Source organism: Nerophis ophidion, linkage group LG02, assembly GCF_033978795.1.
Source record: "Nerophis ophidion isolate RoL-2023_Sa linkage group LG02, RoL_Noph_v1.0, whole genome shotgun sequence".
Classification (NCBI taxonomy): domain Eukaryota; kingdom Metazoa; phylum Chordata; class Actinopteri; order Syngnathiformes; family Syngnathidae; genus Nerophis; species Nerophis ophidion.
In genome coordinates this window covers 25,858,940-25,885,112 of record NC_084612.1, presented here as the reverse complement: position 1 = coordinate 25,885,112, position 26,173 = coordinate 25,858,940, and the positions used below count along the sequence as shown (strand labels likewise).

The following is a 26,173-nucleotide window of genomic DNA, read 5'->3' as shown; positions in this document are numbered from 1 at the left end:
CAAACTTGTCTCCATTTAAAAATTTTGAAGCCTAAAATACGACAACAAAGACCCCGGACTGTTGAACAACTTAAACTGTACATCAAGCAAGAATGGGAAAGAATTCCACCTGGAAAGCTTGAAAAATGTGTCTCCTCAGTTCCCAAACCTTTATTGAGTGCTGTTGTAAGAACAGGGGATGTAACACAGTGGTGAACATGCCCTTTTCCAACTACTTTTGCATGTGTTGCAGCCATGAAATTCTAAGTTAGTTAGTATTTGCAAAATACAATAAAGTTCATGAGTTTGAACATCAAATATCTTATCTTTGTAGTGCATTCAATTGGGTTGAAAAGGATTTGCAAATCATTGTGTTTCGTTTATATGTACATCTAACACAATTTACCAACTCATATGGAAACAGGGTTTGTAAAAAAAAAAAAAAAAAAAAAAAAAATATATATATATATATATATATATATATATATATATATATATATATATATATATATATATACTGTTAGAAAGGTTTCCAAACTCTGTGCTACCTTAAGATACTATTATGAGCAGTCCACCTTAAGAGCGCAAAGCATTGTGGGGCACGCTATTTCACTCTAACCAAAACAGAGCACAGAGCGGTGAATGCCCGTCATTTTTATTTGCTGCCAGTATATATATCGATTGTACAGCACTGTGATGTCTGGTGCGTCACTGACGAACGTAAGTTCATTATATAGTTGTTTGGCGCGCAGAGTGTCTTGTTTACAGCGTCTAGACAATGTATTTCATGTACCAGTCCTTTATCTCTTCAAGGAGAGCATTTTCGGACATTTTGTGCCTTTGTACATGTAAGCGAGCACCGTATCCTGCCGGCAGGTCACAAGCACCACGTTTACGTGCCTTCTGTAGCGTACAGTGACACCTTGTAGTCTAGTTAAGACATTTAAGTTCAGTTAAATGTTGGGATGATGTTATTTTAATGTTTGGTTTGATGCTATCCTGTAATGTGTATGGCAGGGCTTACTGTTTACTGGTGAAGCTAATGTGTACTAAATGCCAATTATTACTGGTATATGCTATATTGTGTATCCATGATATATTATTAAACTAAGGTGATATGTACTATTACTATGTAGGCTATGGTATTCTATACTAATTGGTCATAATGTTCTTATCTGTTTACTGCAGAACCACCAATACTTACCAGTGTTGTACCATTCAGACAATCCAATGTAACCTCCCATGCCTGACAACCTGCCTACTAAACAAGTACACTGCCATATGCCAAACGAACTGTCCTGTCCATTGTGTCCTGACCGACGCCCCGGGGGCGAATGAGAATACCTTTATAGAACCACACAGTCCTTTATAACTCTCCACAACATATACACACACACATATATATATATATATATATATATATATATATATATATATATATATATATATATATTAGGGGTGTGGGAAAAAATCGATTCGAATACGAATCGAATCGTTTATGTTGTGCGATTCAGAATCGATTCTCGTTTTTAAAAAATCGATTTTTTTTTTTTATAAAAAAAATATGTATTTTATTTATCTTATTTTATTTTTTTAAATCAATCCAACAAACCACTACACAGCAATACCATAACAGTGCAATCCAATTCCAAAACCAAACCTGACCCAGCAACATTCAGAACTGCAATACACAGAGCAATTGAGAGGAGACAAACACGACACAGAACAAACCAAAAGTAATGAAACAAAAATGAATATTATCAACAACAGTATCAATATTAATCATAATTTCAACATAGCAGTGATTAAAAATCCCTCATTGACATTATCATTAGACATGTATAAAAATATTAAAAAAAGAACAATAATGTCACAGTGGCTTACACTTGCATCGCATCTCATAAGCTTGACAACACACTGTGTCCAATGTTTCCACAAAGATAAGATAAATCATATTTTTGGTTCGCTTAATAGTTAAAACAAATTTACTTTATTGCAATCAGTTGATAAAACATTGTCCTTAACAATTATAAAAGCTTATTTTTTTTAAAAATCCACTACTCTGCTAGCATGTCAGCAGACTGGGGTAGATCCCGCTGAAATCTTATGTATTGAATGAATACAGAATCGTTTTGAATCGGAAAAATATCGTTTTTGAATCGAGAATCGAATCGAATTGAAAAAAAATCAATATATTATCGAATCGTGACCCCAAGAATCGATATTGAATGTAATCGTGGGACGCCCAAAGATTCACAGCCCTAATATATATATATATATATATATATATAATGTATATATATAAATAAAAGGGAATAAGCGGTAGAAAATGGATGGATGAATATATATATATATATATATATATATATATATATATATATATATATATATACACAACTAAATATATAGCAACAATTGGCAACCCTCAATTGGCCCTAGTGTGTGATTGTGAGTGTGAATGTTGTCTATCTGTGTTGGCCCTGTGATGAGGTCGCAACTTGTGGAGCGTGTACGCCGCCTTTCGCCCAAGTGCAGCTGGGATAGTCTCCAGCATCTCGCACAACCCTGACAGGGACAAGTGGTAGAAAACGGGTGGATGCAATTCTGTGTGCCATTAGAGTGCATATACAGATGTAAGTATTTGTACACCGTCTTTATAAGCGACATGTTGAGAGACATTCCACTGCAAAAAGGCAGTGGAAGAAAAGGAAAACAAGGTGGTGGAGGCAGTGAGTGATGTAGCAAGGGCAGAAAGGTTGGAAAGAAAGAGAAAAAGAGGAGGACCCCAGGATGACTGCTCTGCCTGTTAATTAGAAAAGAGAACTTAAACACACTGTGGCTCACCAACACACGCACGCACACGCACACACACACACACACACGCACACACACCTAAGCACAAAGAAACACATTAATGGCTATTCATTCCAGAGATCAGCTTCTAATTAACAGTTAGGTCTCAAAGGAGAATAAGAAAGCTCATGGGTTTGAGTCCCTGGAGAGGGCTAACACCAGACTTGCTCAGTGGAGCAGTTACAGTGCATCCTCATTTGGTCTGCTTGTGTGAACGCACCAAAGCCTCCAAAACACGGTGCACAAAAAGTTCAAAGGGTGATTCAAACCAATTGACAAAACATGTCAATTAAACACACACAGTCTCCATTTGGTGATAAGGTTCAACAGGATTGGGCGAGGCATTGTACTGTTCTTAAAAACATTGCGGGGGGGAAGCCATTATTGGATAAATTAATTAATTGGCCAGTGAACAGTGAAACACAAACCTTAAGGTTTACTGCACAATTCAATGACTTTCAATACAAGTGCATTGGAAAAATAAACTTTTAAGGATGATTATGCTCAGTTTTGATTCATTTATTATTTAATTTTAGCGTAATTTACTTAAAGTTTGTGTGTACTAAAACACGAGCAAACATGATAGCAGACGCAAAGCTAATCTCCTAAATGTGTGCAAAGTGGATTGCGCCTGTTAAGTGATCCATTTTGCGTCTCTGTCTTCATTAATATGCCAAATATATACTGATTATCAAAACACCCACAAAACTGGGAGGAGAAAATGCAAATATAATTATTTAGTACGCGCAATGTGATTCATCAACACTCATCACCGTTTTGCGAGCACTATTTTGTTTTTTATTTAGCGCGTGTCAGAAGTACGTGCAAATAGACAGTTAAACACAGAGATGTAGGATCAGTGGCAGCACGGAGTCACAGGGGTTAGTGCATGTGCATCACAATACGAAGGTCCTGAGTAGTCCTGAGTTCAATCCCGCGCTCGGGATCTTTCTGTGTGAAGTTTGCATGTTGAGTTTGATTGATGAAAAATGTTATTTATCACATTGTTTACGTGTGTAATAAATATTTCATGTGTGATTCACTACAATAGGGCCCCACAGCACACTGGATTCCAGTTAATTGAAAAACGACAACACTGGATATTGATCAGATAAGTTAAATTTAATTTAGGAACTTGGAGATGACCATGACATGCGCATTTTTCGCGCATGCATAGTAGGTGGCGTCGTGCCGGCTGATGGAGGGGGTCAGGGGTCTTAAATGGTGGTATTGTTGTGTGTGGACACGGGTAAGGTTAGGTGCGGTTTACTCTGGATGACATTATCCGGCTTAGTGTAAACAGGGCGTTAATCACATCACTTACAGGTAGGAGCACGATAACATGAATGTGCAGAAAATTATCGTCTGTCTCCTTGGTAAAAGCCTTCACGCAAAATCTTTACTCAAATCAGGCGGTCTGCACCACTTTTCAATTGCACACGCAGTGTTAGTAGATCACACGCCACACTCAGAGTACACCCTATTTTATTTTATAGGGTGATGAAGTGTCTGTCCCAAGATTGTCTCCAGACATGAGCCCAGTTCAGCACCTATGGGGGTATCTTTAAACTGAATTCGGGTGGATGAGTGCAAGGTGTCTGACATCCACCACCTTCACACGTGTTATCATCATAGAGGAGTGCAAAAATATTCTAGTAACAACCAGTGCAGCTCTGGTGATGTCCATGTCCCAGGGATTCAAGGCAATGCTAGATAACAATGGTGCTCACACTAAATAGTTATTGGATACAATTCAGGAATGCTTTGCCAGTTACTTAGATAATAAGGGCTGTGTGTTGAGTCCTCTAATGAGATGCTCCATATCACACACTTGACCAACATTGGGCCCCATTCAGTAACCGTTCTTAAGGAAACATTTTGTTCTTAGGCCCACTTACAAAGTTTTTAAGAATATTTTTGTATTCATAAATGTTTTCTTAGCTGAGATTTGTTCGTAGGTAAGAACAAAATCTACAAGTGCACAAGAGCTCTCTTGGGGGGGCCTATTTGTTCTTAAGTCTGACAAGTTCCCTTACGTCTATTGTCTAATGTTAAATTAATAGCATAGATGGATGGATGGATGGATGGATAGATAGATAGATAGATAGATAGATAGATAGATAGATAGATAGATAGATAGATAGATAGATAGATAATACAGACAGACATACAGACAGACAGACAGACAAACAAACATAAAGCAAAATTAGCAATATGTCGACATTTCAAAATACCATGTGCATGCGCGAGCGCACACACACACACAAACACACAATCATCAATTACCGGGGCGTTGATTTAGTGATTGGCAATGCTTTTGCTGCTACTGCAGGATGCTGCAGATCGTGCCCTGGGGAGGGAGCGCATGTTTCACAACCACGTACACCTATTTGCTAGAAGTGACACATATTTATTTGAACGCATCGGGGTTACCTCAGCTTTCTTAAACTTACGTTTTGACATTATGTACTCCCCCGGCGGTATAATATGAATTTCTCTTCTGTAATCTGTTTGTGTTTTCTTCGTGTGTTTGATGTTCGGCTTTTCCGCCTGAATTGTGCCCTCATATGGGGAATTAAGGGCGTTTACCTAGGCAAATTATGGAATTAAGGGTGTTTACATATTCATATTGGGGAAATAGGGGTGTGTCTATATGCAAATTATGATAGACTTGCACACGCTAACCATTTGGCATTCAGCAACTTAAGAACAGCAGGGGGGAACAATTTGGCCGTTTAAGAACAAGTCATGAATTTGAATGGACTCCTTTTAGGAAATCACTTAGGAAGAAAGATAAGAGCAAAAGTTAGGAATTTATTGCTGAATGGGTCCCAGTGTTGGTTAATGTTTTGTACAATATCAATCAAAAGTTTAGAATTGGGGCATTTTTTTGAAAGGATAGACTATTCCTCATATCGTTCCATATCAGTCCTTGCCTCACTCTCCCCTCCAGCTCTTCTGTCTCCTCCTGACAAGAGTGGCCGGTATCATGAGGGCGGGCACGTCTTAACAGCCACACACTGACTTAAGACGAGACACAAACCAGGCCGACAAACACACACGCAGTTTAATACAATGTGACAGGGATCTTACAGTATGTGTCTGAGCACAGGGACGGCCTGTCCGTCAAACACACACATAGCTCAAGGCAAAGACTGCTGCAGAGGTGTGTGACACCATCCTTTGGATACATGCTGTCATTGTAGGCGTGTGTGTGTGTGTGTGTGTGTGGTTTGTGTTGTACATGCCAGCTGTCTGCCTTTTCTTTGTAGAGCAATAAAGGCAACAGTATTGTCAGCAAGTATGTGGGCAGTGAATGTCCCTGCATCATTGCTATGACACTCACACAGCCACCAGTGTACTGCAATCATCAACACCCGACGAATGTAAAATATATGATGTCTCTATGAGAGGGGGAGGGGGGGGGGGGGGGGGGTATGGGGGGATAAAACGCCCGATATGTCAATGTCAGTCATAGCAGGTTAAATTCACGAAAGTGTCAAGGCCTACTATAACAGTTGGTGAGGCTTTAGGTCATACAAAGGTTGCATCTACTGCACATTAATGAGTTGGAAAGAAATGTTAATCAGTTAGCTACTTTGCAATGTATACACACATGAGATCAATAGACACATTTGCAAACTGTTATTTAATCCAAAAGCTGTATCAATAATTTACTTTGTACAAAGATAACACAAAGGTTAATTTAAACATATTGCTTATAATGGATTAGTCTGGGAGTTGTTTTTAATATTTAGTTATATGATGCTGGAAACCACAACCACAATGATAATCGGATCATGTATTCTCTGATATAGTCAATCGAAACTGATCATTATATTTGCAAAGGCAGATATATATAAAAGTGTTATTTTCTGCTTCTTGGTGAAGAAAAATACAGTAAGAGCCAGGTCGCATAAAGGTTTGCGTGCAAACTTAATAGCACACGCAAAGCTGATCTACTAAACGTGTCTGCACATTATTGCGTCCCTTAAGTGAGCAAAACAAAGAGCACAATCTGTTTAGCGTATATAGGCAGAATATATGCTGTACATGTATTTAATTATTTAGCATAGAGTATGATTTATCAAAACTAACATTGTTGTGTGGGAGCCGTTTTGCGTCTTTATTTAGCACTTCTAAAATGTGCATGCAAACTGGCAGTTGCACAGAAATCCCCTTCCTACGGTACATGAGTACACGAGTGTCTGCACATAAGACAGACAGATGCCATGTCTGTCTTAGCATCAGACAGATGCTAAGACAGACATAGCACAGAGATGTATGGATAACCTGCAGATGCATTTGCAACGATTAAGTCAACAAAATCACAAAGGCGAGTTTTGTTGACATTGTTGACTTATGTGCTAATCAGACATATTTGGTCGCAGCATGACTGCCAGCTAATCGATGTTAACATGCTACGCTAATCGATGCTAACATGCTATTTACGCTAGCTGTATGTACATTTGAAACTAGATACCCACATTTAAGGCGAAACAAACACTTACCAATCAACGTATTTAAGTTGCTCCAGTGTCACAAAATGCGAAAGTCCTGATCGTTTGGTCCGCACATTTTACCGGCGATGCTAATAAGGCAGCCATGCTATGGACCACTTCATTAGGTACACCCATGCTATGGCCGAATAGCGTCAATAGTTATTCGCTCAATAGCTTCAGTTTCTTCTTCAATTTCGTTTTCGCTATCTGCCTCCATACTCCGACCATCTGTTTCAATACATGTGTACATGTCGCTATATTTTGCTGTGGTAACCGCCATGTTGTTTGTATTGGCAGCACTATATGATGTCACAGGGAAATGGACAGTCGCATCGCAAATAGCGAAAATCAAGAACATTAAAGCTTTTTTTAGGGATATTCCGGGAGGTGTAACATTTTGAAAAAAACTTCGAAAAATAAAACAAGCCACTGGGAACTGATTTTTATTGTTTTTAACCCTTTTGAAATTGTGATAATGTTCTCCTTTAAAGACAGAAACTGGGCCACAAACAAAATTGTGTTTAGGGCCACAAAAACCGGCATGCTTAAAGGGGAACTGCATATTTGTTTAAATTGTGCCTATTATTCACAATCATTATGTAAAACAAGAACACATATGTTTTTTTCTTTTTTTATGCATTCTAAATATTAAATAAATGCGATCAAAAGTCCGCTTACAATGCAGCTTATGGGAGCCACTCTATTTTGCCTCTAAAAGCCCTTAAAATAATATCCAAACACCTTTATCAAGGTCTTATATAAATAATTGGCGTTGTTACGCCTATTTTAGGGGGGCGAGCCCCCCTAAAATATTCTTAAGCCCCCCTAAATAATTTGGTGTTATATTTTCGTTTTTTTTTTCTTTTATTACAAATACATGCCGACATATTCATTATAAAGTGGCCCAAATATAAGCTTGAATAAATAATCATATAATCTGTCTTTATTCACTCAAAAACGTCACTTACTGTTAATAAGAAAGGACGCAAAGAAAAGAGCTCCGCTTCTGCTACCGGAGTTTTTGTTAAGTCTGAAGATTTTGACCACTGATTTGCAATCACAGCCAAAGTAGAGTGACATGGCATCTTCGACCGGATTTTAGTCAGTTGAGAGGCACTGATGCGCTGAAATAAGGCAAGTTGGAAGAGCCGTTAGCCTCAAGCCATTGGCGCCTTACCGCAATTCAAAGCGGTTGCCTAGCAACCAAAAGCTACTGCGAGTTTACAGCTGTTTTAAAGTACTTCCAACGTCGCAGAGTGATATAAATTGACAGACTGACAGCTCAAATTGATCCGTGAACGGCGCAAGGTACAAATTTGTTGAAACAAACAAGTTAAAAGTGCCGCAAATCGCTAAAGCAACTGCCGTTTAAGACATAAGAGGCACTGACGTCATCAACCTGCCGCGATGCCAAAAGCTAAAGGGCAGAAAGAAATCCCGAAACGTTCGGTGTTAGCCGACACAGGACACAACTGGGAACAAGATTTGAGACTGGAGACAGGACATGATGGGAATCAAGAAGGGGTACTACACAAAATAATCCTTGAATATGAAAAAAATGAAAGAAGAATGGAAAGAAATGATGGGTGGATGGATAAAAGATATGACAGTAATGAAAGAAGAAATTAAAGAAATAAAAAAGATCTGAGAAAAGCAACAACAGAACACAAACAAGATGTGAAAAGTCTGGAGCAAAATATAGAAAGTCTGCAAACTCAGAACAACACCAGAAAAAATTAAGTCGCTGCTATGCGCCAACAAATGAAGATCTTTCAAGAACAAATGGGCCAACAAATGAAGACCCTTCAAGAAGACAACTACATGCTATGGAATATCATAGATGAAATGGAGCAGGATAAACAAATTAATGATATCATCGTGACAGGGCACCGAATTAAACCAAGATCTATGCGAAAGTTGTTAAAAATGAAAGTGCACCAGATGAAATGGATATTGTCTCAGCAGAACAGCAAGTGGTCAACTTTCTGCAATCAAAGGAAATTGAAATCGACATTAATACCATCGAAACATGCATCCCACTGAACAGAAGAAACAACGCCACTCCAGTCGTGCTCGTGAAACTCGTAAACAGAAAATCTAAAATGGCATTGCTGAGACAGGGAAAAAAGCTGAAGAGAACAAATTTGTACATGAATGAGCATTTCACAAAACGTAATGCTGGAATCGCCAAGAAAGCACGCGACTTGAGAAAGCAGGGAAAGATCCAGGGAACTTTGAGCGCCAACTGGAAAATTTACATCAAACTGAATGGAGGTCCAGAAGCAAGAGTAATTGTTGTCAATGACATCAAGGACCTGGACAATTTTTTAAGTTTACACAGTAGAGAATGTTGCACCACGGTAGTGTTATTGTGACACACACGCAAACAGGAAATGGATGACGTGTTGAAGTTATGCAAGACGGCACTTAGGAATACGTTGATAACATGTTTTGTTATTGTATTTCGCTGCTATAATTTATTAAAGCAACGTGAACAAATGGAAGACCGTTCTTATTTATAACAAAACCAAGGCTGAAAAGTAATAATACTGCGTGATGTGATCGCTTGGGGCATAGCAGACCAAGAGATACAGATGGATTTATTGGGCGAGAAAAATCAAAATATGCCATTAAAAGACATGGTAGAGTACATTGAAGCTAAAGAATCAGGGAAGCGCTCAGCCTCACGCCTGCTTGACACCCAAAATACAGACTCGATCAGCAGTTCATTTTGGCGAGGGAAAGACGTCCGCAGCAAAGGGGGCCAAAGGGCAGAAAAAACTAAAACGAAACCTGAGGAGCCCTGTGTCTATTGTGGTGAAACAGGTCATGGCAAGACACCGCAGTGGCACGTCCGGCGCGCTGAATACCCTGCATATGGCAAGACGTGCAAGAAATGCAATCGGCGAAATCACCTCGACAGAGTCTGTCTGGGCGGCCGCCCATCCAGACCCCCGCCAGAAGAGGCTGATGGGGCGCGCGAGGAACAACAGACAGCAGCGCATGTAGAACTGTGCACACTCACAATGGACAGAGCCAACGATAGATCTGCACACTGCCCTTGGCCCACCACCTTTATGATGATATGTGCGACAAGTGGACGAAACGCCCATCCAACCCACAGCCATACATCCGCCTCACCCTCGCCATCGAGCGTGAAGATTACAAAGCGCTGGGACTCGACCTTCGAAAGCACACCCGCGCTGTAACCCTACCCGCCATGGCTGACACAAGGTGCCAGAGCGGTCTGATCGGCGTCAAGGTCGCCCAGCAACTAGGTCTGAGCACAGACGACCTCATCCCTGTATCAATGACCATGAGAGCCGCGAACAATGAAGGTATACGTATCCTTGGGGCCGCTATCATCAGATTCGCCGGCAGCAGCAGCGACGCCCGGAGGCTGGAAACGCGCCAGATCGCATATGTGACCGACACCTCAGACCGCATATTTCTGTCTCGCACAGCCTGCGTGGATCTCGGCATGATATCTGACAAGTTCCCAACACTGGGTGAGGTCAACCTGGCGACTTCGGAGCCATGTAACTGCCCCCGACGCGCAGAGCCTCCAGTCACACCTACTACGCTCCCCATGCCAGCTACAGAGGCCAACAGGGAGGCCCTACGGGCGCACCTCCTGAAGCTGTATGCTCAGAGTACGTTTAACACATGCCCCTCACCAGCCCCTGCCCAGGATGTCTGGCCCACCACTTTGCCTCATGCTCAATAACGAGGCAACGCCAGTGGCCCACCACACACCCATCCCAGTAGCCATACACTGGCAGAGCGAGGTGAAGGCTGGCCTCGACCAAGACGTTCGTCTCGGCGTACTGGAGGAGGTGCCGGTTGGCAGACCGGTAACATGGTGTCACCGCATGGTAATATGTGCAAAAAAGAACGGCAAGCCACGGCGCACAGTTGACTTCATAGCCCTGAACAAACATGCTGTTCGTGAAACCCACCACACAGTCCCACTTCCACCAGGCGAGGCAGGTGCCCAGTGGCATGTACAAAACTGTATTCGACGCCTGGAATGGCTACCACAGCATCCCACTACACGAGGATGATCGCCACAAGACAACGTTCATCACCCCATGGGGGAGGTACCGATACCTCTCAGCCCCGCAGGGATACATAGCGTCAGGACACGGCTACTCACGGCGATATGACGAGGTAGTCACGGACATTGGTAACAAGACCAAGTGTGTGGACGACACGTTACTGTGGGCTGACGACATTGAAAAAGCCTACTTCCAGGCCTTGCGATGGCTCGACGTCTGCGGCAGGAATGGCATCATCCTCAACCCTGAGAAGTTCGTCTTCGCCTCTCCCACAGGTCACCATCACCATGACCGACGTACGGCCATGCAGTCGTTACCTGGATGCGATCAGAGACTTTCCCCGGCCACGAAACATCACCGACGTCAGGTCATGGTTCGGCCTTGTCAACCAGGTGGCTTATGCCTTCAGTATGGGCGAGCGCATGCAACCGTTCCGGAAGCACCTGCAGCATGGCGTGCGCTTTGAGTGGTCCCCGGAGCTAGAGGAGGTCTTCCGCGAGTCCAAGGCGACGATCGTCCAGGAGATCAAGCGAGGCGTCCGCATCTTTGACAAATCCAAGCCCACATGCCTCGCGACGGACTGGTCAAAGGAAGGGGTCGGCTTCTGGTTATTCCAAAAGCATTGTTTATGCCTCCCAGTCAAACCCTTCTGCTGCACTGATGGCTGGAAGGTGACCCTGGTTGGCAGCCGATTTACCCACGCAGCTGAGTCCAGATACGCTCCCATAGAAGGCGAGGCACTGGGAGTCGCCAACGCCTTGGATAAATCACGATACTTCGTGCTGGGCTGCAAAGACCTCATCATAGCTGTGGACCACAAGCCCCTCCTCAAATTCCTTGGCGACAGGGCGCTGGACGACATACCCAACCCCCGCCTCAGGAACCTCAAGGAAAAGACCCTGCGTTACCGCTTCCGCATGAGACATATACCAGGCATGAAGAACAGAGCCTCTGACGCGATGTCACGCAGACCAGTTGGCACTCGGAACCCATCACCCATGGTCTTGCCGGACGACAGTGTCGCCATGATGGGGCACCTTCCACCCAGCACACACACCGACATCCTGTCCCTCATACGACAGACAGGGACTGCAGACAATGGCGATGAGGATGACAACGGTGATGACGAGAGTGACGACCTGACCTGGTGCGCTGCAGGACTCGAGTCACTACGGTCCGTGACATGGGACCGCGTCAGAGAGGCTACCAGCAGCGATGACGACATGCGCGCGCTGGAGGAGATAGCGATGGACGGCTTCCCGGAGTCCAGGACAGAGATGCCCACAGCAATCCGTGGCTTCTACCAGTACCGCGAGGACATCACGCCGATGGATGGAGTAGTGCTGTACGGGGACAGAGTAGTGATACCACCCTCCCTCCGCGACGAAGTACTCGACGCCCTACACGCCGCTCACCAGGGCGTCTCCATGATGACTGCCCGTGCGGAATCGTCTGTGTTCTGGCCAGGTATGACGGCCGACATCCTCACAACCCGGGCTAACTGTGAACACTGCGACCGTATGGCACCTTCTCAGCCTGCGGCGCCACCAATTCCCCCCATTTTACCTGTGTACCCCTTCCAAGCTATATGCGCAGACTTCTTCGTCCATAGGGGTGTACACTACCTAGTAATCGTGGACCGTTACTCCAACTGGCCACTCATATCCAGGTCGACTGGCGGCGCAGCAGACCTCATATGCCACCTGCGCCGAGCCTTTGCCACGTATGGGACACCTGAGGAGCTAGCATCTGACGGTGGACCGGAATTCACCTCTGCCGACACCAGATCCTTTCTATGCAGATGGGGCGTGCACCACCGCCTTTCGTCTGTAGGCTTCCCCCACAGCAACTGCCGCGCGGAAATCGGCGTTAAGACTATGAAGCGACTGATCACGGACAACACTGGCCCATGGGGGAGCTGGACACTGACTCTGTGCAGAGGGCGATACTACACTACCGCAACACGCCTGACCCTGTCACAAAGCTCTCCCCTGCGATGTGCATCTTTGGCCGACCCATACGGGACTTCGTCCCGATCCCGCCCGGGAGGTACAGGCCCCATGCAACATGGCGTGAGACACTGACGCTGAGAGAGGAGGCCCTCCGCAAACGCCACATCCGTACAGCCGACAGTTGGGCGGAGCACACTAAGCGCCTGCCACCCCTCAAAGTGGGGGATCACGTACGCGTGCAGAACCAGACAGGGCCTCATCCCAACAAGTGGGACAGGACTGGCCGGGTCGTTGAGGTGCGCCAGCATGACCAGTACGTCGTCAAGATTGATGGGTCGGGCAGGGTCTCCCCTCGGAACCGGAGATTCCTGCGCAAGTTCCTTCCTGTCCACGATGAACTGCCCACCCCCCGATCCATTCATGACGACCTGGCAACCCATACTGGCATCCCGCCGCCTGTTGCACTGCCTCTGCTGCCTGACCCCCTGAGTAGTTTGGCGGTACCTGCGAAGGTGTCGAAACCCCCTGTGTCATCACGGCCCAACCTGCCACCTGCCCGGCCTCCCATGGACCCTCCCCAACTCACTGAGAGGGCCACCGCGCCTGCGACCCCAAATCGCAGTACCCCGCCAGGCCGTCGCCTGCTCCTGCGGCCCCATCGACTGCCTCTCCCCAGTTGTCCGCTACACCATCAGCCGTGGGCCTGCGCCAGTCCACCAGGAAGCTCGGCGCGCCTGCCTGGCATAAAGACTATGAGATGGGGTAGCATTTAAGGGGTTTATGGGTGGTGAATTTTAGTTTTATGTTCCTCATCACCATTTGTTATGTTCTCATTAATGATTATCACATCATTTCTGCTTATTATTACTTTTCAGCCTTGGTTTACATATGTTAAAGGCTCGGGGGGAGATAGAGAATGTTGCACCACGGTACTATTATTGTGACACACACACAAACAGGAAGTGGATGACGTGTTGAAGTTATGCCAGACGGCACTTAGGAATATGTTGATAACATGTTTTGTTATTGTATTTCGCTGCTATAATTTATTAAAGCAACGTGAACAAATGGAAGACCGTTCTTATTTACACAGCTTCCACAACAATGATGATAATGGACTCTGACAGAAAAGAGGCACCTAAATTCAACATCAACACTACTATGCTCCAAGTGACGACTAAAAAAAAGACCTAGATTCAGGATTACATCCACCTACACTTATAGAGATTATTGAAAGAACATCAAAGATTGTTGAACAAGAAAATATGGAACTAAGAAACTTCTGCAACAAAGATCACAAAAACCAGGATTTGGAAAACGATATACTGTATTTCTTTGAATTGCCACCGGGGCGCTAATTAATTTAAAACTTCTTCTCACTCCTGCGCTTACCAAAGGCATGCGGTAAAAGTAAGCATGCGCTAATTATTTTAAAATCTCTTCTCACTCCGGCACTTACCAAAGGGATGCAGTAAAAATGTGGGTGTGATGTAAGGATACCATCATGAAAAGCACATTTAATAAAAAAAAAAAAAACGTTATTATGGGCTTACCTTTACTTATAAATGAAATCCATGCCAGCTCCTTCTGATTAAAAGCATTGATAACTTGTTTATAGAAGTCTTTCTTATCGTTCTTCAGTTTTAAAAGTCTCTCTGTCTCGATGGAGATCTTCCTTTCTCACCTCCTGCTTCGATTGAAAGTCCAGTTTAGAAAACTGCTATCAGATAGCTCAGCTCCTCAGGTGCGGGGGCGGCGATAGAATTTCCCTTGGACAACTCCCCCTCCCGTTCTGCTCCGTGGGTGATCTTTTTATCCCACCGCTTCCGCCCGGAAGTGTTATTGTACAAATAATACACTGGGTATTTAGATCTACAACATGCTTTATTTCAGCCCGGTTGTTTACATAGCCAGCATAGGTGTTACATCCTAAAAGGTCCGTTGTGCACCCGCCGCGTCATATCCGTCCCAGGACAATTCACGTCACTCATCATCACTTCTTCTACAGCCAAGTAGTCGCAAGAAGGATTACTAGCGCCCTCTACCACCAAATGAATCATTTTGGACACACACAGCTACGGTATTGTGACGGTCTCAAGTTGTCGTCTTGCGGGTTCCCAGGACCACCAAGAAAGGACATGGCTTGAACAGTTTGACTTTGTTTATTTTTCAATAAAACCTCAGTCCAGGTTGCTCTTCCGCTCGCTCGCCGACGCCACCATCTTGGGCCGGGCTCCAGCATGCCCTGCCTGTCTGTCGGACCGTCGGCTCCACCTCTCAACAGGTATATTAATAAAATATAGCTGCTTACTGTTCTTTTTAGCATACCGGTATTCAATAGCTTGGACCTTAAATCCTACTGGATAGCTCTTAATCTTCTTCCCTTTATGCAATTTCAAATTACCGGTATTGAAATCAGCCTCCTCCATTTTGAAAATTATGCCAGGGGAAGTGTCACTCGTGATGTCAGGAGTTTGACCCAGTGGTAATACTAAGCATGCGCTAATTATTTTGCGAAGCGAGTTTGACCCGGCAGTAATTCAAGGCAGGCGCATACTAAATCCCCTGCGGCAAGTCAAGGAAATACGGTAGATCCAGATACAAATTTTTTCTCCCACATCAGTAATAATTGTTTTTACTACACAGATGAGCAATATAATAGCAACATTAAATGTGATAACAAATTGTAGTTGAAAGCTTTAATAATTACTTAGTAAATATTGGACCAAAATTAGAAGAAAGGATTCCAGACCCAGTTTCAATTGAGGACTATAATGATACCATAGAGCGAAATCCCAACTCCATGTTCCTCAGTAATGTGACACAGGAGGAAATAGTTACAATCGTGAAAAAATGTACATCTAAGACTTCAACTGATTGTAATGAAATTTATATGGAAACAATAAAGATCTCAGGAGCATTAATGTATATTAGTAACCTATCATTTCAAACAGGTACATTTCCAAACAAAATGAAAATAGCCAAAGTTGCACCAATTTATAAGACTGGAGACAAACATGTATTTACAAATTACAAACCTGTTTCTTTACTTCCACAATTTTCTAAAATTATTGAAAACTTTTCTATAACAGATTAGAAAGTTTCATAAATAAAAATAGAATACTCGTAGAGAACTAATATGGATACAGAGCTAATGTTTAAACTTCAATGGCTTTAATTGAAATTACAGAAGACATTACCAATGCAATAGATGGTAAAAAATGTGCGGCAGCAGTGTTTATGGATCCAACTAAAGCATTTGACACAATTCATCACAATATTTTAATCCAAAAACTACAACGATATGACATCAGAGGGTTAGTCTTAAACTGGATAATAAGTTATCTAAAGAACAGGAAACAATACGTGAAGCTAGGCGAACACACTTCTGCAACGCTAAATATATCCTGTGGTGTACCTCAGGGATCGATACTAGGACCTAAACTATTCAATCTCTATATAAATAACATTTGTAAAGTTACAAGAGGTTTAAAGTTAGTATTATTTGCGGATGATACAACAGTGTTTTGTTCAGGAGATAACACACAGACGATAACACAAATAATAACAGAAGAAATTAACAAATTAAAAAATGGTTTGACAAAAACAGACTATAGTTGAATCTCAGTAAAACTAAAATAAACTTATTTGTTAACAGTAGAAGAGAATGTCTAACACAAATACAAATAGACAGAATAGAAATTGAAAGAGTAAATAAAACCAATTTTCCAGGTATAATGATTGATGATAAATTGAACTGGAAATCTCATGTAAAAAATATACAACATAAAGTAGCAAGAAACATGTCAATAATGAATAAAGCTAAATATGTTATAGACCAAAAATCACTTCATATTCTCTACTGCTCACTAGTGTTACCATATCTGAGTTACTGTGTAGAAATATGGGGAAGTAATTACAAAAGTACACTTTATTCATTAACAGTGTTACAAAAAAGATCAGTTAGAATAATACATAATGTTGGATGTAGAGAACATACAAACCCTTTATTTATTGAATCAAAGATACTGAAATTCCACGACATAATGAATTTGCAAACAGCTAAAATTATACACAAAGCAAACTTTAACCTGCTACCCAGGAATATATATATATATATATATTCTTCACGGTGGCAGAGGGGTTAGTGCGTCTGCCTCACAATATGAAGTTCCTGCAGTCCTGGGTTCAAATCCAGGCTCGGGATCTTTCTGTGTGGAGTTTGCATGTTCTCCCCGCGAATGCGTGGGTTCCCTCCGGGTACTCCGGCTTCCTCCCACTTCCAAAAACATGCACCTGGGGATAGGTTAATTGGCAACACTAAATTGGCCCTAGTGTGTGAATGTGAGTGTGAAAGTTGTTTGTCTATCTGTGTTGGCCCTGCGATGATGTGGCGACTTGTCCAGGGTGTACCCTGCCTTCCGCCCGATTGTAGCTGAGATAGGCGCCAGCGCCCCCCGCGACCCCAAAAGGGAATAAGCGGTAGAAAATGGATGGATGGATGGATATATATATATATATGTATATATATATATATATATATATATGTATATATATATATATATATATATATATATATATATATATATATGTATATATATATATATATATATATATATATATATATACATATATACATATATATATACATATATACATATATATATACATATATATATATATATACATATATACATCACCTGTCCTCAAAAGCTAGTGACGCCCCTGGGTCATATAATGATCTGTTGATGATTAAAAAAAAAAAAAAAAAGAAAAAAAAAGACTTAGTTTAAGGTCAAATAATACTTGTAATTATTACAATGATTTTGAGTTCAATACCTTGATAAAAAAATAAAAATCTGTGTCAATATACTTTTTCCATTTAACATCTAAATACACGTAGTTTACCCCAAAATTTTGATTTATTCTTAATTATTTTTTATTAATTTTAGAAAATAGACTTTCTCTGCTTGTTTTATCGGAAACCCGACTTTAAGATGATATTGCACGACTTTACTCATTACCTCAGTATCATGCTGTACATGTATGTCAGAGAAATAAGACGGGTGGTGGAGTTTCTTTTTCTATCAATAAGGAGTTTACATTTGTTGAAAATAAGGATCTTAGTGTTCATTTAAGCAAAAGTGAGGAAGAATCAATGTTGGTAGAAATTCAAATTTGCAGTAATTTTGGAGGCAAGACACTGATTAATGGTTGTATGTATCGCCCATTTGACAGTGACATTAAATTATCTTTATTGAAGCACTCTCATCCACTTTGGAGATGATTACTTTCAAAAATAATGCTTGTATTGTTCTTAGGGATTTTAATATTGACCTTTTGAAACAGGAAGCAAGTTCTTCAGTGGATTTTCTAAATTCAATGTACATATCTAAATGTTTATCCACTAATTAATAGACCAACAAGGATAAACTCATCTGCTACTTGAATTGATAATATTTTAAATAACTATTTCTTTAATCCAATCTTTTCTTGTGTAATGCTTACAGATCATCTTCCAGTATTTCAGTTTTTTACAAATATTTCACAAAGAAAAAGTTTAAATGAAACGTTGTAAATTTAAGAAAAATGTGGAATCCGTGAAAATCTAATTGGCAAATGCGTCATGGGATGAAGTTTTCAAACATCACAATGCTGAGATCGCTTACCGAACATTTATGCATATATGTATTGCTTTGTTTGATGAATGTTTTCAGTTTATATCAATCAAAAATAAATTTAAAAGCAGAATTTCTAAACTATGGATCTATCAGCTATTTAAAAATCTTCCATGAATACAAATAAGTTGTATAAAAAATGTCTTACTTTGACTTATTAAAACATAAAAATCTGTTTGATAAAATACTAAAAGATGCCAAGGAAAAATATTACTCAGAAAAGTAAAAAAAAGAAATGTTTAAAAATGTCATGAACAGCTTGAGTGTTTAAATGAATTGCTGAAACAAAATCACTCCTTCAGAGGTATTCCATCTCAGTTATATGTTTGTGTCTCTAATTAATTTGATTAAGCAAATGGGTTCAATGATTTTTGACAAAACCTAATGATGATTATTGTCGTCTGGATGTGTTTGACCCTCCTACTCCAAATGAAGTACTTCAAATGCAACTGGAAATTAAAGGTGTTGCTCCAGGCCACGATGACATATGTGCCAGTCTTGTAAAACAACTTGCTTCCTCCATTATTGAACCCCTTTCACATTTTCTCTCTCTGTCTCTTAAAAGGTGTCGTACGAATCGATTTAAAAGTAGCCAAAGTAACACCTTTGTATACATCTGGGGATGATAGTATATTCAATAAAAATCTGTCTATTTCTGTGTTACCTGTCTTTTCTAAAGTGCTGGATAAAAAAGTTTATACAAGACTTATAAAACATTTGTTTGTTAACTGTATTTTCTATATTCATCAGTACGGTTTTAGAGAAAAGATGTCAACAGAAATGGTGCTGCGACAATTTGTTGATAGGATTGCAATTGGTTTAGATCACAAGAAATATACTCTTGATCTAAATAAATCCAAGGCTTTTGATATTGTCAATTTGAAAAATTCTTCTGACCAAATAAAAAAAACATGGGCTTGAAAATGTTGTTTTAAAATGGCTATATATCTAACTTCATAAAAGAGAACAATATTTTTCTATTAATAATCAACATTCCAACAGAGCTACAACAGTTTCTGGGGTACCGTAAGGTTCCATTTTGGGACCTCTTTTATTTCTAATCTATAGGATTGATTTAAAAAAATGTTTGTAAGACTATAGTGCCTTTTATGTTTGTCTTTCAATATCCTATTATAGTCGTGATTGCTTAACAAGAGAAGCACAATTAAAGAACTGTTGAAGATTTCCGAATAGTTTAAAATGAACAGATTGTCACTAAATATAAAAACAACAACTAATTCTATGATTTTTTTTTGTACGAAAAACAAAAGCTATAATAAAGAATAAGCAAACTTATATATTGATGGCAGTAAAGTCAGCTTGGTGTCTCAAACCAATTTTTAGACGCTATTGATGATGAAAAATGAACTTGGAAACAACGCACTGAACATGTCTGTCGCAAAATTATGAAATCCATAGGTATATTGAGTAAAGTTTGTTGTTTTATTAATCATTCTTGTATGTTAAGATTATACTATTGTTTATTATATTCACATATCACATATTATATCTATACTTGGCATTCATACCTTTATAAAACCTTACTAATCCAAAATATTTTTTGGAGAGCAATGCATTTTTCCAATAGACAGTCTTCATCTGCTACTCTTTTAAAAATGACAGTATTTTGACAATGTTTAATGTGAACATATATAGTATATCTATTTTTATGTACAAGTATGTACATTTGTTTGTTGATTTACCAAAAGTTTTCCGTATTTTTTTACATCTTCTTCTGAAATACATACAAACGTACCCATACCCAACTAGACACTGTCATGTATTTCATTTACCTTTATATAGAACATCAATTAAGAAATCTACGCTAAAATACAGAGGCCCCTCTCTTTGGAATAAATTGCCACAACCTCTTCATATGTACAGCTACACTTTATTTTAAAAAAATTAACAATTGAAGTCCATCTTGTCCAAAGTGCATTATCATATTGATGTTTGCTGTATATGATATGAATTGCATGTGACTTGTGTATTGTATTTTATTTATTATTATTATTATTATTATTATGCTGATGTGTAAATTGTGACGTTTTGGGGCAGATGTTTTTACAAGATCTTAGGGTCTTCTTAACCTGTCCCGCACATATTTTTTTTTTCAAATTGTTTATTGTTTTTGTATCTTTTTTTCTATGTGCGTAAATAAAATAAATCAAACTTACTGTACAATGTCTGCTGTCATTAGGATGCTGACTGATAGAATGCTCTTATATTACTATTTAAAAAACGAATTACTCATTGTCCTCACGAAGAAAAGCGGGGTGGAGAGTAGCATCTTTCCATGTTGTTTTTTGCCATTCCGGTTCTATATTGGCTGTCAAAGTGTACCAACTTGTTTGATTACGCCCTTATCCTTCTGCTATCCAGGTAAACGGCATTATGATATACAATAAACTTCCACAAGATGGGAAATGAGAAAGCAGCTGACCAGTTGATATTGTCAACAAAGGCACACAAGCTTGTAATCATGGTGCCACTGTAAATAGTTTGTGTGTGTTAGGACTTATAATAACAATATCACTAATACCTGTACTTTTTTAATATTCAATTCAAGAAATGTAAATGGAATATTGTTGGCAGTTTTTGGATAGTTATTTATTGGGTTTCATGGGCAGAATAGAGGGCCTCCCATTGGCTCCACTGTAAGCGGACTTTTATTTACGTGTATTTACGAGCTAGGATACATTACTAGAATACATCTGTCGCCATGACTTTCATAGTGATTGTGAACGATAGGCAAACGGCCAAAAACAAGTGCAGTTCTCCTCTCAGAGACTGATTAAAACAAAATAATAGATGCTTTTTGGTGTGTGCTGGTGTTTTTTTTTTTGTTTGTTTTGTTTAGGATGTTTGTTTTTTCATTTAGGAAATGTGTTTTTAACAGGCTAATTGGGAACATGTGGGTGCCATGATTGGGTGTATAAGCAGCTTCCATTAAATGCTCAGTCATTCACAAACAAGGATGGGGCGAGGGTCCCCACTTTGAGAACCAATGCGCGAGCAAGTTGTCGAATAGTTTAAGAACAACATTTCTCAACAATCTATTGCAAGGAATTTAGGGGTTTCACCATCTACAGTCCATAATATCATCAAAAGGTTCTGAGAATCTGGAGAAATCACTGCACGTAAGCGACAAGACCGAAAACCAACATTGAATTCCTGTGACTTTCGATCGCTCAGACTGTAGTGAATGAAAAACCGACATCAGTGTGTAAAGGATATCCTTGCATGGGCTGAAGAACACTTCAGAAAACCAGTGTCAGTAACTACAGTTTGTCGCTACATCTGTAAGTGCAAAGCGAAAGCCTTTTAACATCAACAGCCAGAAACACCGCCGGCTTCGCTGGGCCCGAGCTCATGTAAGATGGACTGATGCAAAATGGAACATTTTTATGTGGTCTGACTAGTCCACATTTCAAATTGTTTTTGGAAACTGTGGACGTCGTGTCCTCCGGACCAAAGTGGAAAAGAAACATTTAGATTGTTATAGGTGCAAAGTTCAAAAGCCAGCATCTGGGATGGTAGGGGGGTGTATTCGTGCCCAAGGCATGGCTAACTTACACATCTGTGAAGGCACCATTAATTCTGAAAGATACATACAGGTTTTGGAGCGACACATTTTCCCATCCAGGCAACGTCTTTTTCATGCCTCTGCTTATTGTAGCAAGCCAATGCCAAGCCACATTCTGCACGTGTTACAACAGCGTGGCTTCGTGGTAAAAGAGTGCGGTAACTAGACAGGCCTGTCTGTAGTCCAGACCTGTCTCCCATTAAAAATGTGTGGCGCATCATGAAGCGTAAAATACGACAGTTGAACAAATTAAGCTGCACATCAAGCAAGAATGAGAAATAATTCCACCTGAAAAGCTTCAATAATTGGTCTCTTCAGTTCCCAAATGTTTACTGAGTGTTTTTAAAAAGAAAGGCGACGTAACACAGTGGTAAAAATGCCCCTGTGCCAACTTTTTTGCAATGTGTTGCTGCCATTAAATTGTAAATCAATGATTATTTGCAAAAAAAATAATTGTGTCTCAGTTCGAGCACTAAATACCTTCTCTTTGCAGCGTATTCAGTTGAATATAAGTTGAAAATGATTTGCAAATTATCATTTACGATTTACACAACGTACCAACTTCAATGGTTTTGGGTTTTATAGTAATACCAATATCGCTATTTATATTTTCTAAATTGGTTGCGGCTGGCAGGCAAAAGACAAGACATTCATTAATATCGTATAGCTTGCTGTGTCAAGAACAGTAAATTATGACATTAATTAATATTGCATGGAGGTGACAGGCATGAAAACCTACTTCTGCAGATGGGCCTGTGGTCACTCCAGGCAGCCAGTGTGTCCGTCACTCTCTGACAGGTGATACTTTTGGATCCTTGAAGAACGTAGCTGTCATCACAACTGAATTGGACGCTGGATCCGACTCTATTTTGGGAGACAAAACAATAACAAGGCTTGTCAACGTGAGGCGGCGTCACAGTCATAATGTTACGCTCATTGAAAGTCAGCGAGACATTATAGCAGTAACGGTGTACAGCAGAAATAAAGGTCATGATTTTAAACAAGTGAATGACTTTCTAGTGAGAAAAAAAATTGCTCAAAAGACATATTTTCAATGTGTTGTTGCATCCCTTTACTTATTTGTTTCTGTATGTGTTCCATGCTTTCGTTGTTGGTCTATCATCCTTCTCCTAAGATCAGTAATGCCAAGGACACCCTGCTGTCTAACATGTGAGCAGGACATTCAGCCATGTAAGTACAAGTCCACATGACGTCTTCCTTGTGAAAGCCCAATGTCTCTTTTCAGCTGAAATACACAATATCTAAACGGTTTCTACACAAACTCTTGGTTGTTCAGAGGCTGCACCCTGCTGCGTTACAATGCATGGGTGTATTCACCTCTCTGTCAACATGCAGGGTTGAGTTCTTTTGCTTGACACTTAAATGCAAAGTTCCACACTGGAAATGAACATCGGCAGCAGGGAATAAACTTTAATGTGTTTTTCGGTTTTAAAGAGGATGCTGGGTCCAAAGAAATGAGTCTACATAAAAATGCATCTGTCAATTGTCTTTGCAGGTAGTTAAGTGTATGCCAAGGCAACAAGAAGTGCTATAGCCCTTAACAACTAGCCTTATGAAGCCAGGAGACACAATTAAACAATAGCAAATTGACAAAAAGGATAGTCATTAATACTTCTGATTTCCAATTACCAAAACAACTTCAACAGCAATAAATGTAATCAAAACTAAACTGTTTGGCTCTAGATGACAGCTCATGCCTATGTTTGTGTACCATAAACGTCTTCAAGGTTTCTATAACAAGGTCGGTACATGTGGGAACAGTTAAATACTGTACAATGAAAAGAAAAGTCTTATGTAACTGCACTGAATGTGACTTTACTTAATGGACACGTCAAATTCAAATTAAAAATATGTTTCTGATGTCCCAAGTTTTGTATTTTTGGTGTCTAAAAACTCAGTGAGTTTGAATGTGCACACATTGTGTGTTTTTTGTGGTAAAATGAGCTTTGAGTACTTATTTTGGCATTTGCCCAAAAACAAAGACTATGTTCAAGCCGTAGGGCACATGTGTCAAACTCTAGGCCCACGGGCCAAATCTGGCCCACCACATGTTTAATGTGATTTTGCCGCTTTATTTAATGTGGTCCGCTACATAATTTTACAAACTCTGTTTCCATATGAGTTGAGAAATTGTGTTTGATGTAAATATAAACAGAATACAATGGTTTGCAAATCATTTTCAACCCATATTCAGTTGAATATGCTACAAATACAACATATTTAATGTTAAAACTGAAAAACTTTTTTTTTTTGCAAATAATCATTTACTTTAGAATTTGATGCCAGCAACACGTGACAAAGAAGTCGGGAAAGGTGGCAGTAAATACTGATAAAGTTGAGGAATGCTCATCAAACACTTATTTAGAACATCTCTCAGGTGTGCAGGCTATTGAAAACAGGTGGGTGCCATGATTGGGTATAAAAGCTGCTTCCATGAAATGTTAAGTAATTCACAAACAAGGATGGGGTGAGGGTCACCACTTTGTAAGCAAATTGTCGAACAGTTTTAGAACAACATTTCTCAACGAACTATTGTGAAGAATTTAGGGATTTTACCATCTACGGTCCATAAAATCATCAAAAGGTTTAGAGAATCTGGAGAAATCACTCCACGTAAGTGATGATAATACGGACCCGGACCGTTGATCCCTCAGGCGGTACTGCATCAAAAACAGACATCAGTGTGTAAAGGATATCACTACATGGGCTCAGGAACACTTCATAAAACCACTGTCAGTAACTACAGTTGGTCGCTACATCTGTAAGTGCAAGTTAAAACTCTACTATGCAAAGCGAAAGCCATTTATCAACAACACCCACCTCATCTAAGATGGACTGATGCAAAGTGGAAAAGTGTTCTGTGGTCTGACAAGTCCACATTTCAAAGCTTCAACAATTAGTTTCCTCAGTTATCAAACATTTATTGAGTGTTGTTAAAAGAAAAGGTGATGTAACACAGTGGTGAACATGCCCTTTCCCAACTACTTTGGCACGTGTTGCAACCATGAAATTCTAAGTTAATTATTTTTTGCCAAAAAAAATAAAGTTTATGAGTTTCAACATCAAACATCTTGTCTTTGTAGTCTATTCAACTGAATATGGGTTGAAAAGGATTTGCAAATCATTGAATTCCGTTTATATTTACATCTAAAACAATTTCCCAACTCATATGGAAACGGGGTTTGTATGTGCACTGCCACATCATTTTATGTTTCCTATTATGTGATATGCTGCATTAATTTTGTGACCCGCCACATCATTTACGTGGCCTGCTAAGAAAGGCCAGAAACAAAAAAGCCCTTTTTGACTATTCTTTCAGATTTGAAAGAGACGCTTATTGCATCCATCTGCATAAAAATGTTCACTTTAATATCATCTGATCTTGCAAGAAGCAAAGCAAGTTATCCATCAATCTGTTTGTAAAAAAATATATAGTAATCCTATGCAAGATTTCCCCTAGATTGCCAAAATACCTGTGGCGGTAGGGGCGTGACTATGGGCAAGGTCAATATTACATCATCATATAATTTCCTATTCTTTAATA

At 40.2% G+C, this 26,173-nt stretch overlaps 1 protein-coding gene across 1 annotated transcript in view; it reads right to left on the bottom strand.

The window, feature by feature from the left end:
* LOC133538691 (CUB and sushi domain-containing protein 1-like) overlaps nucleotides 1–26,173 on the bottom strand; it is a 1,135,806-nt gene that overhangs the window by 405,595 nt on the left and 704,038 nt on the right. Inside the window, exon 9 of the mRNA XM_061880405.1 lies at nucleotides 23,348–23,472. Within this exon, the coding sequence (XP_061736389.1) occupies nucleotides 23,348–23,472 (125 nt within the window). The remainder of the gene's footprint in view (nucleotides 1–23,347; nucleotides 23,473–26,173) is intronic.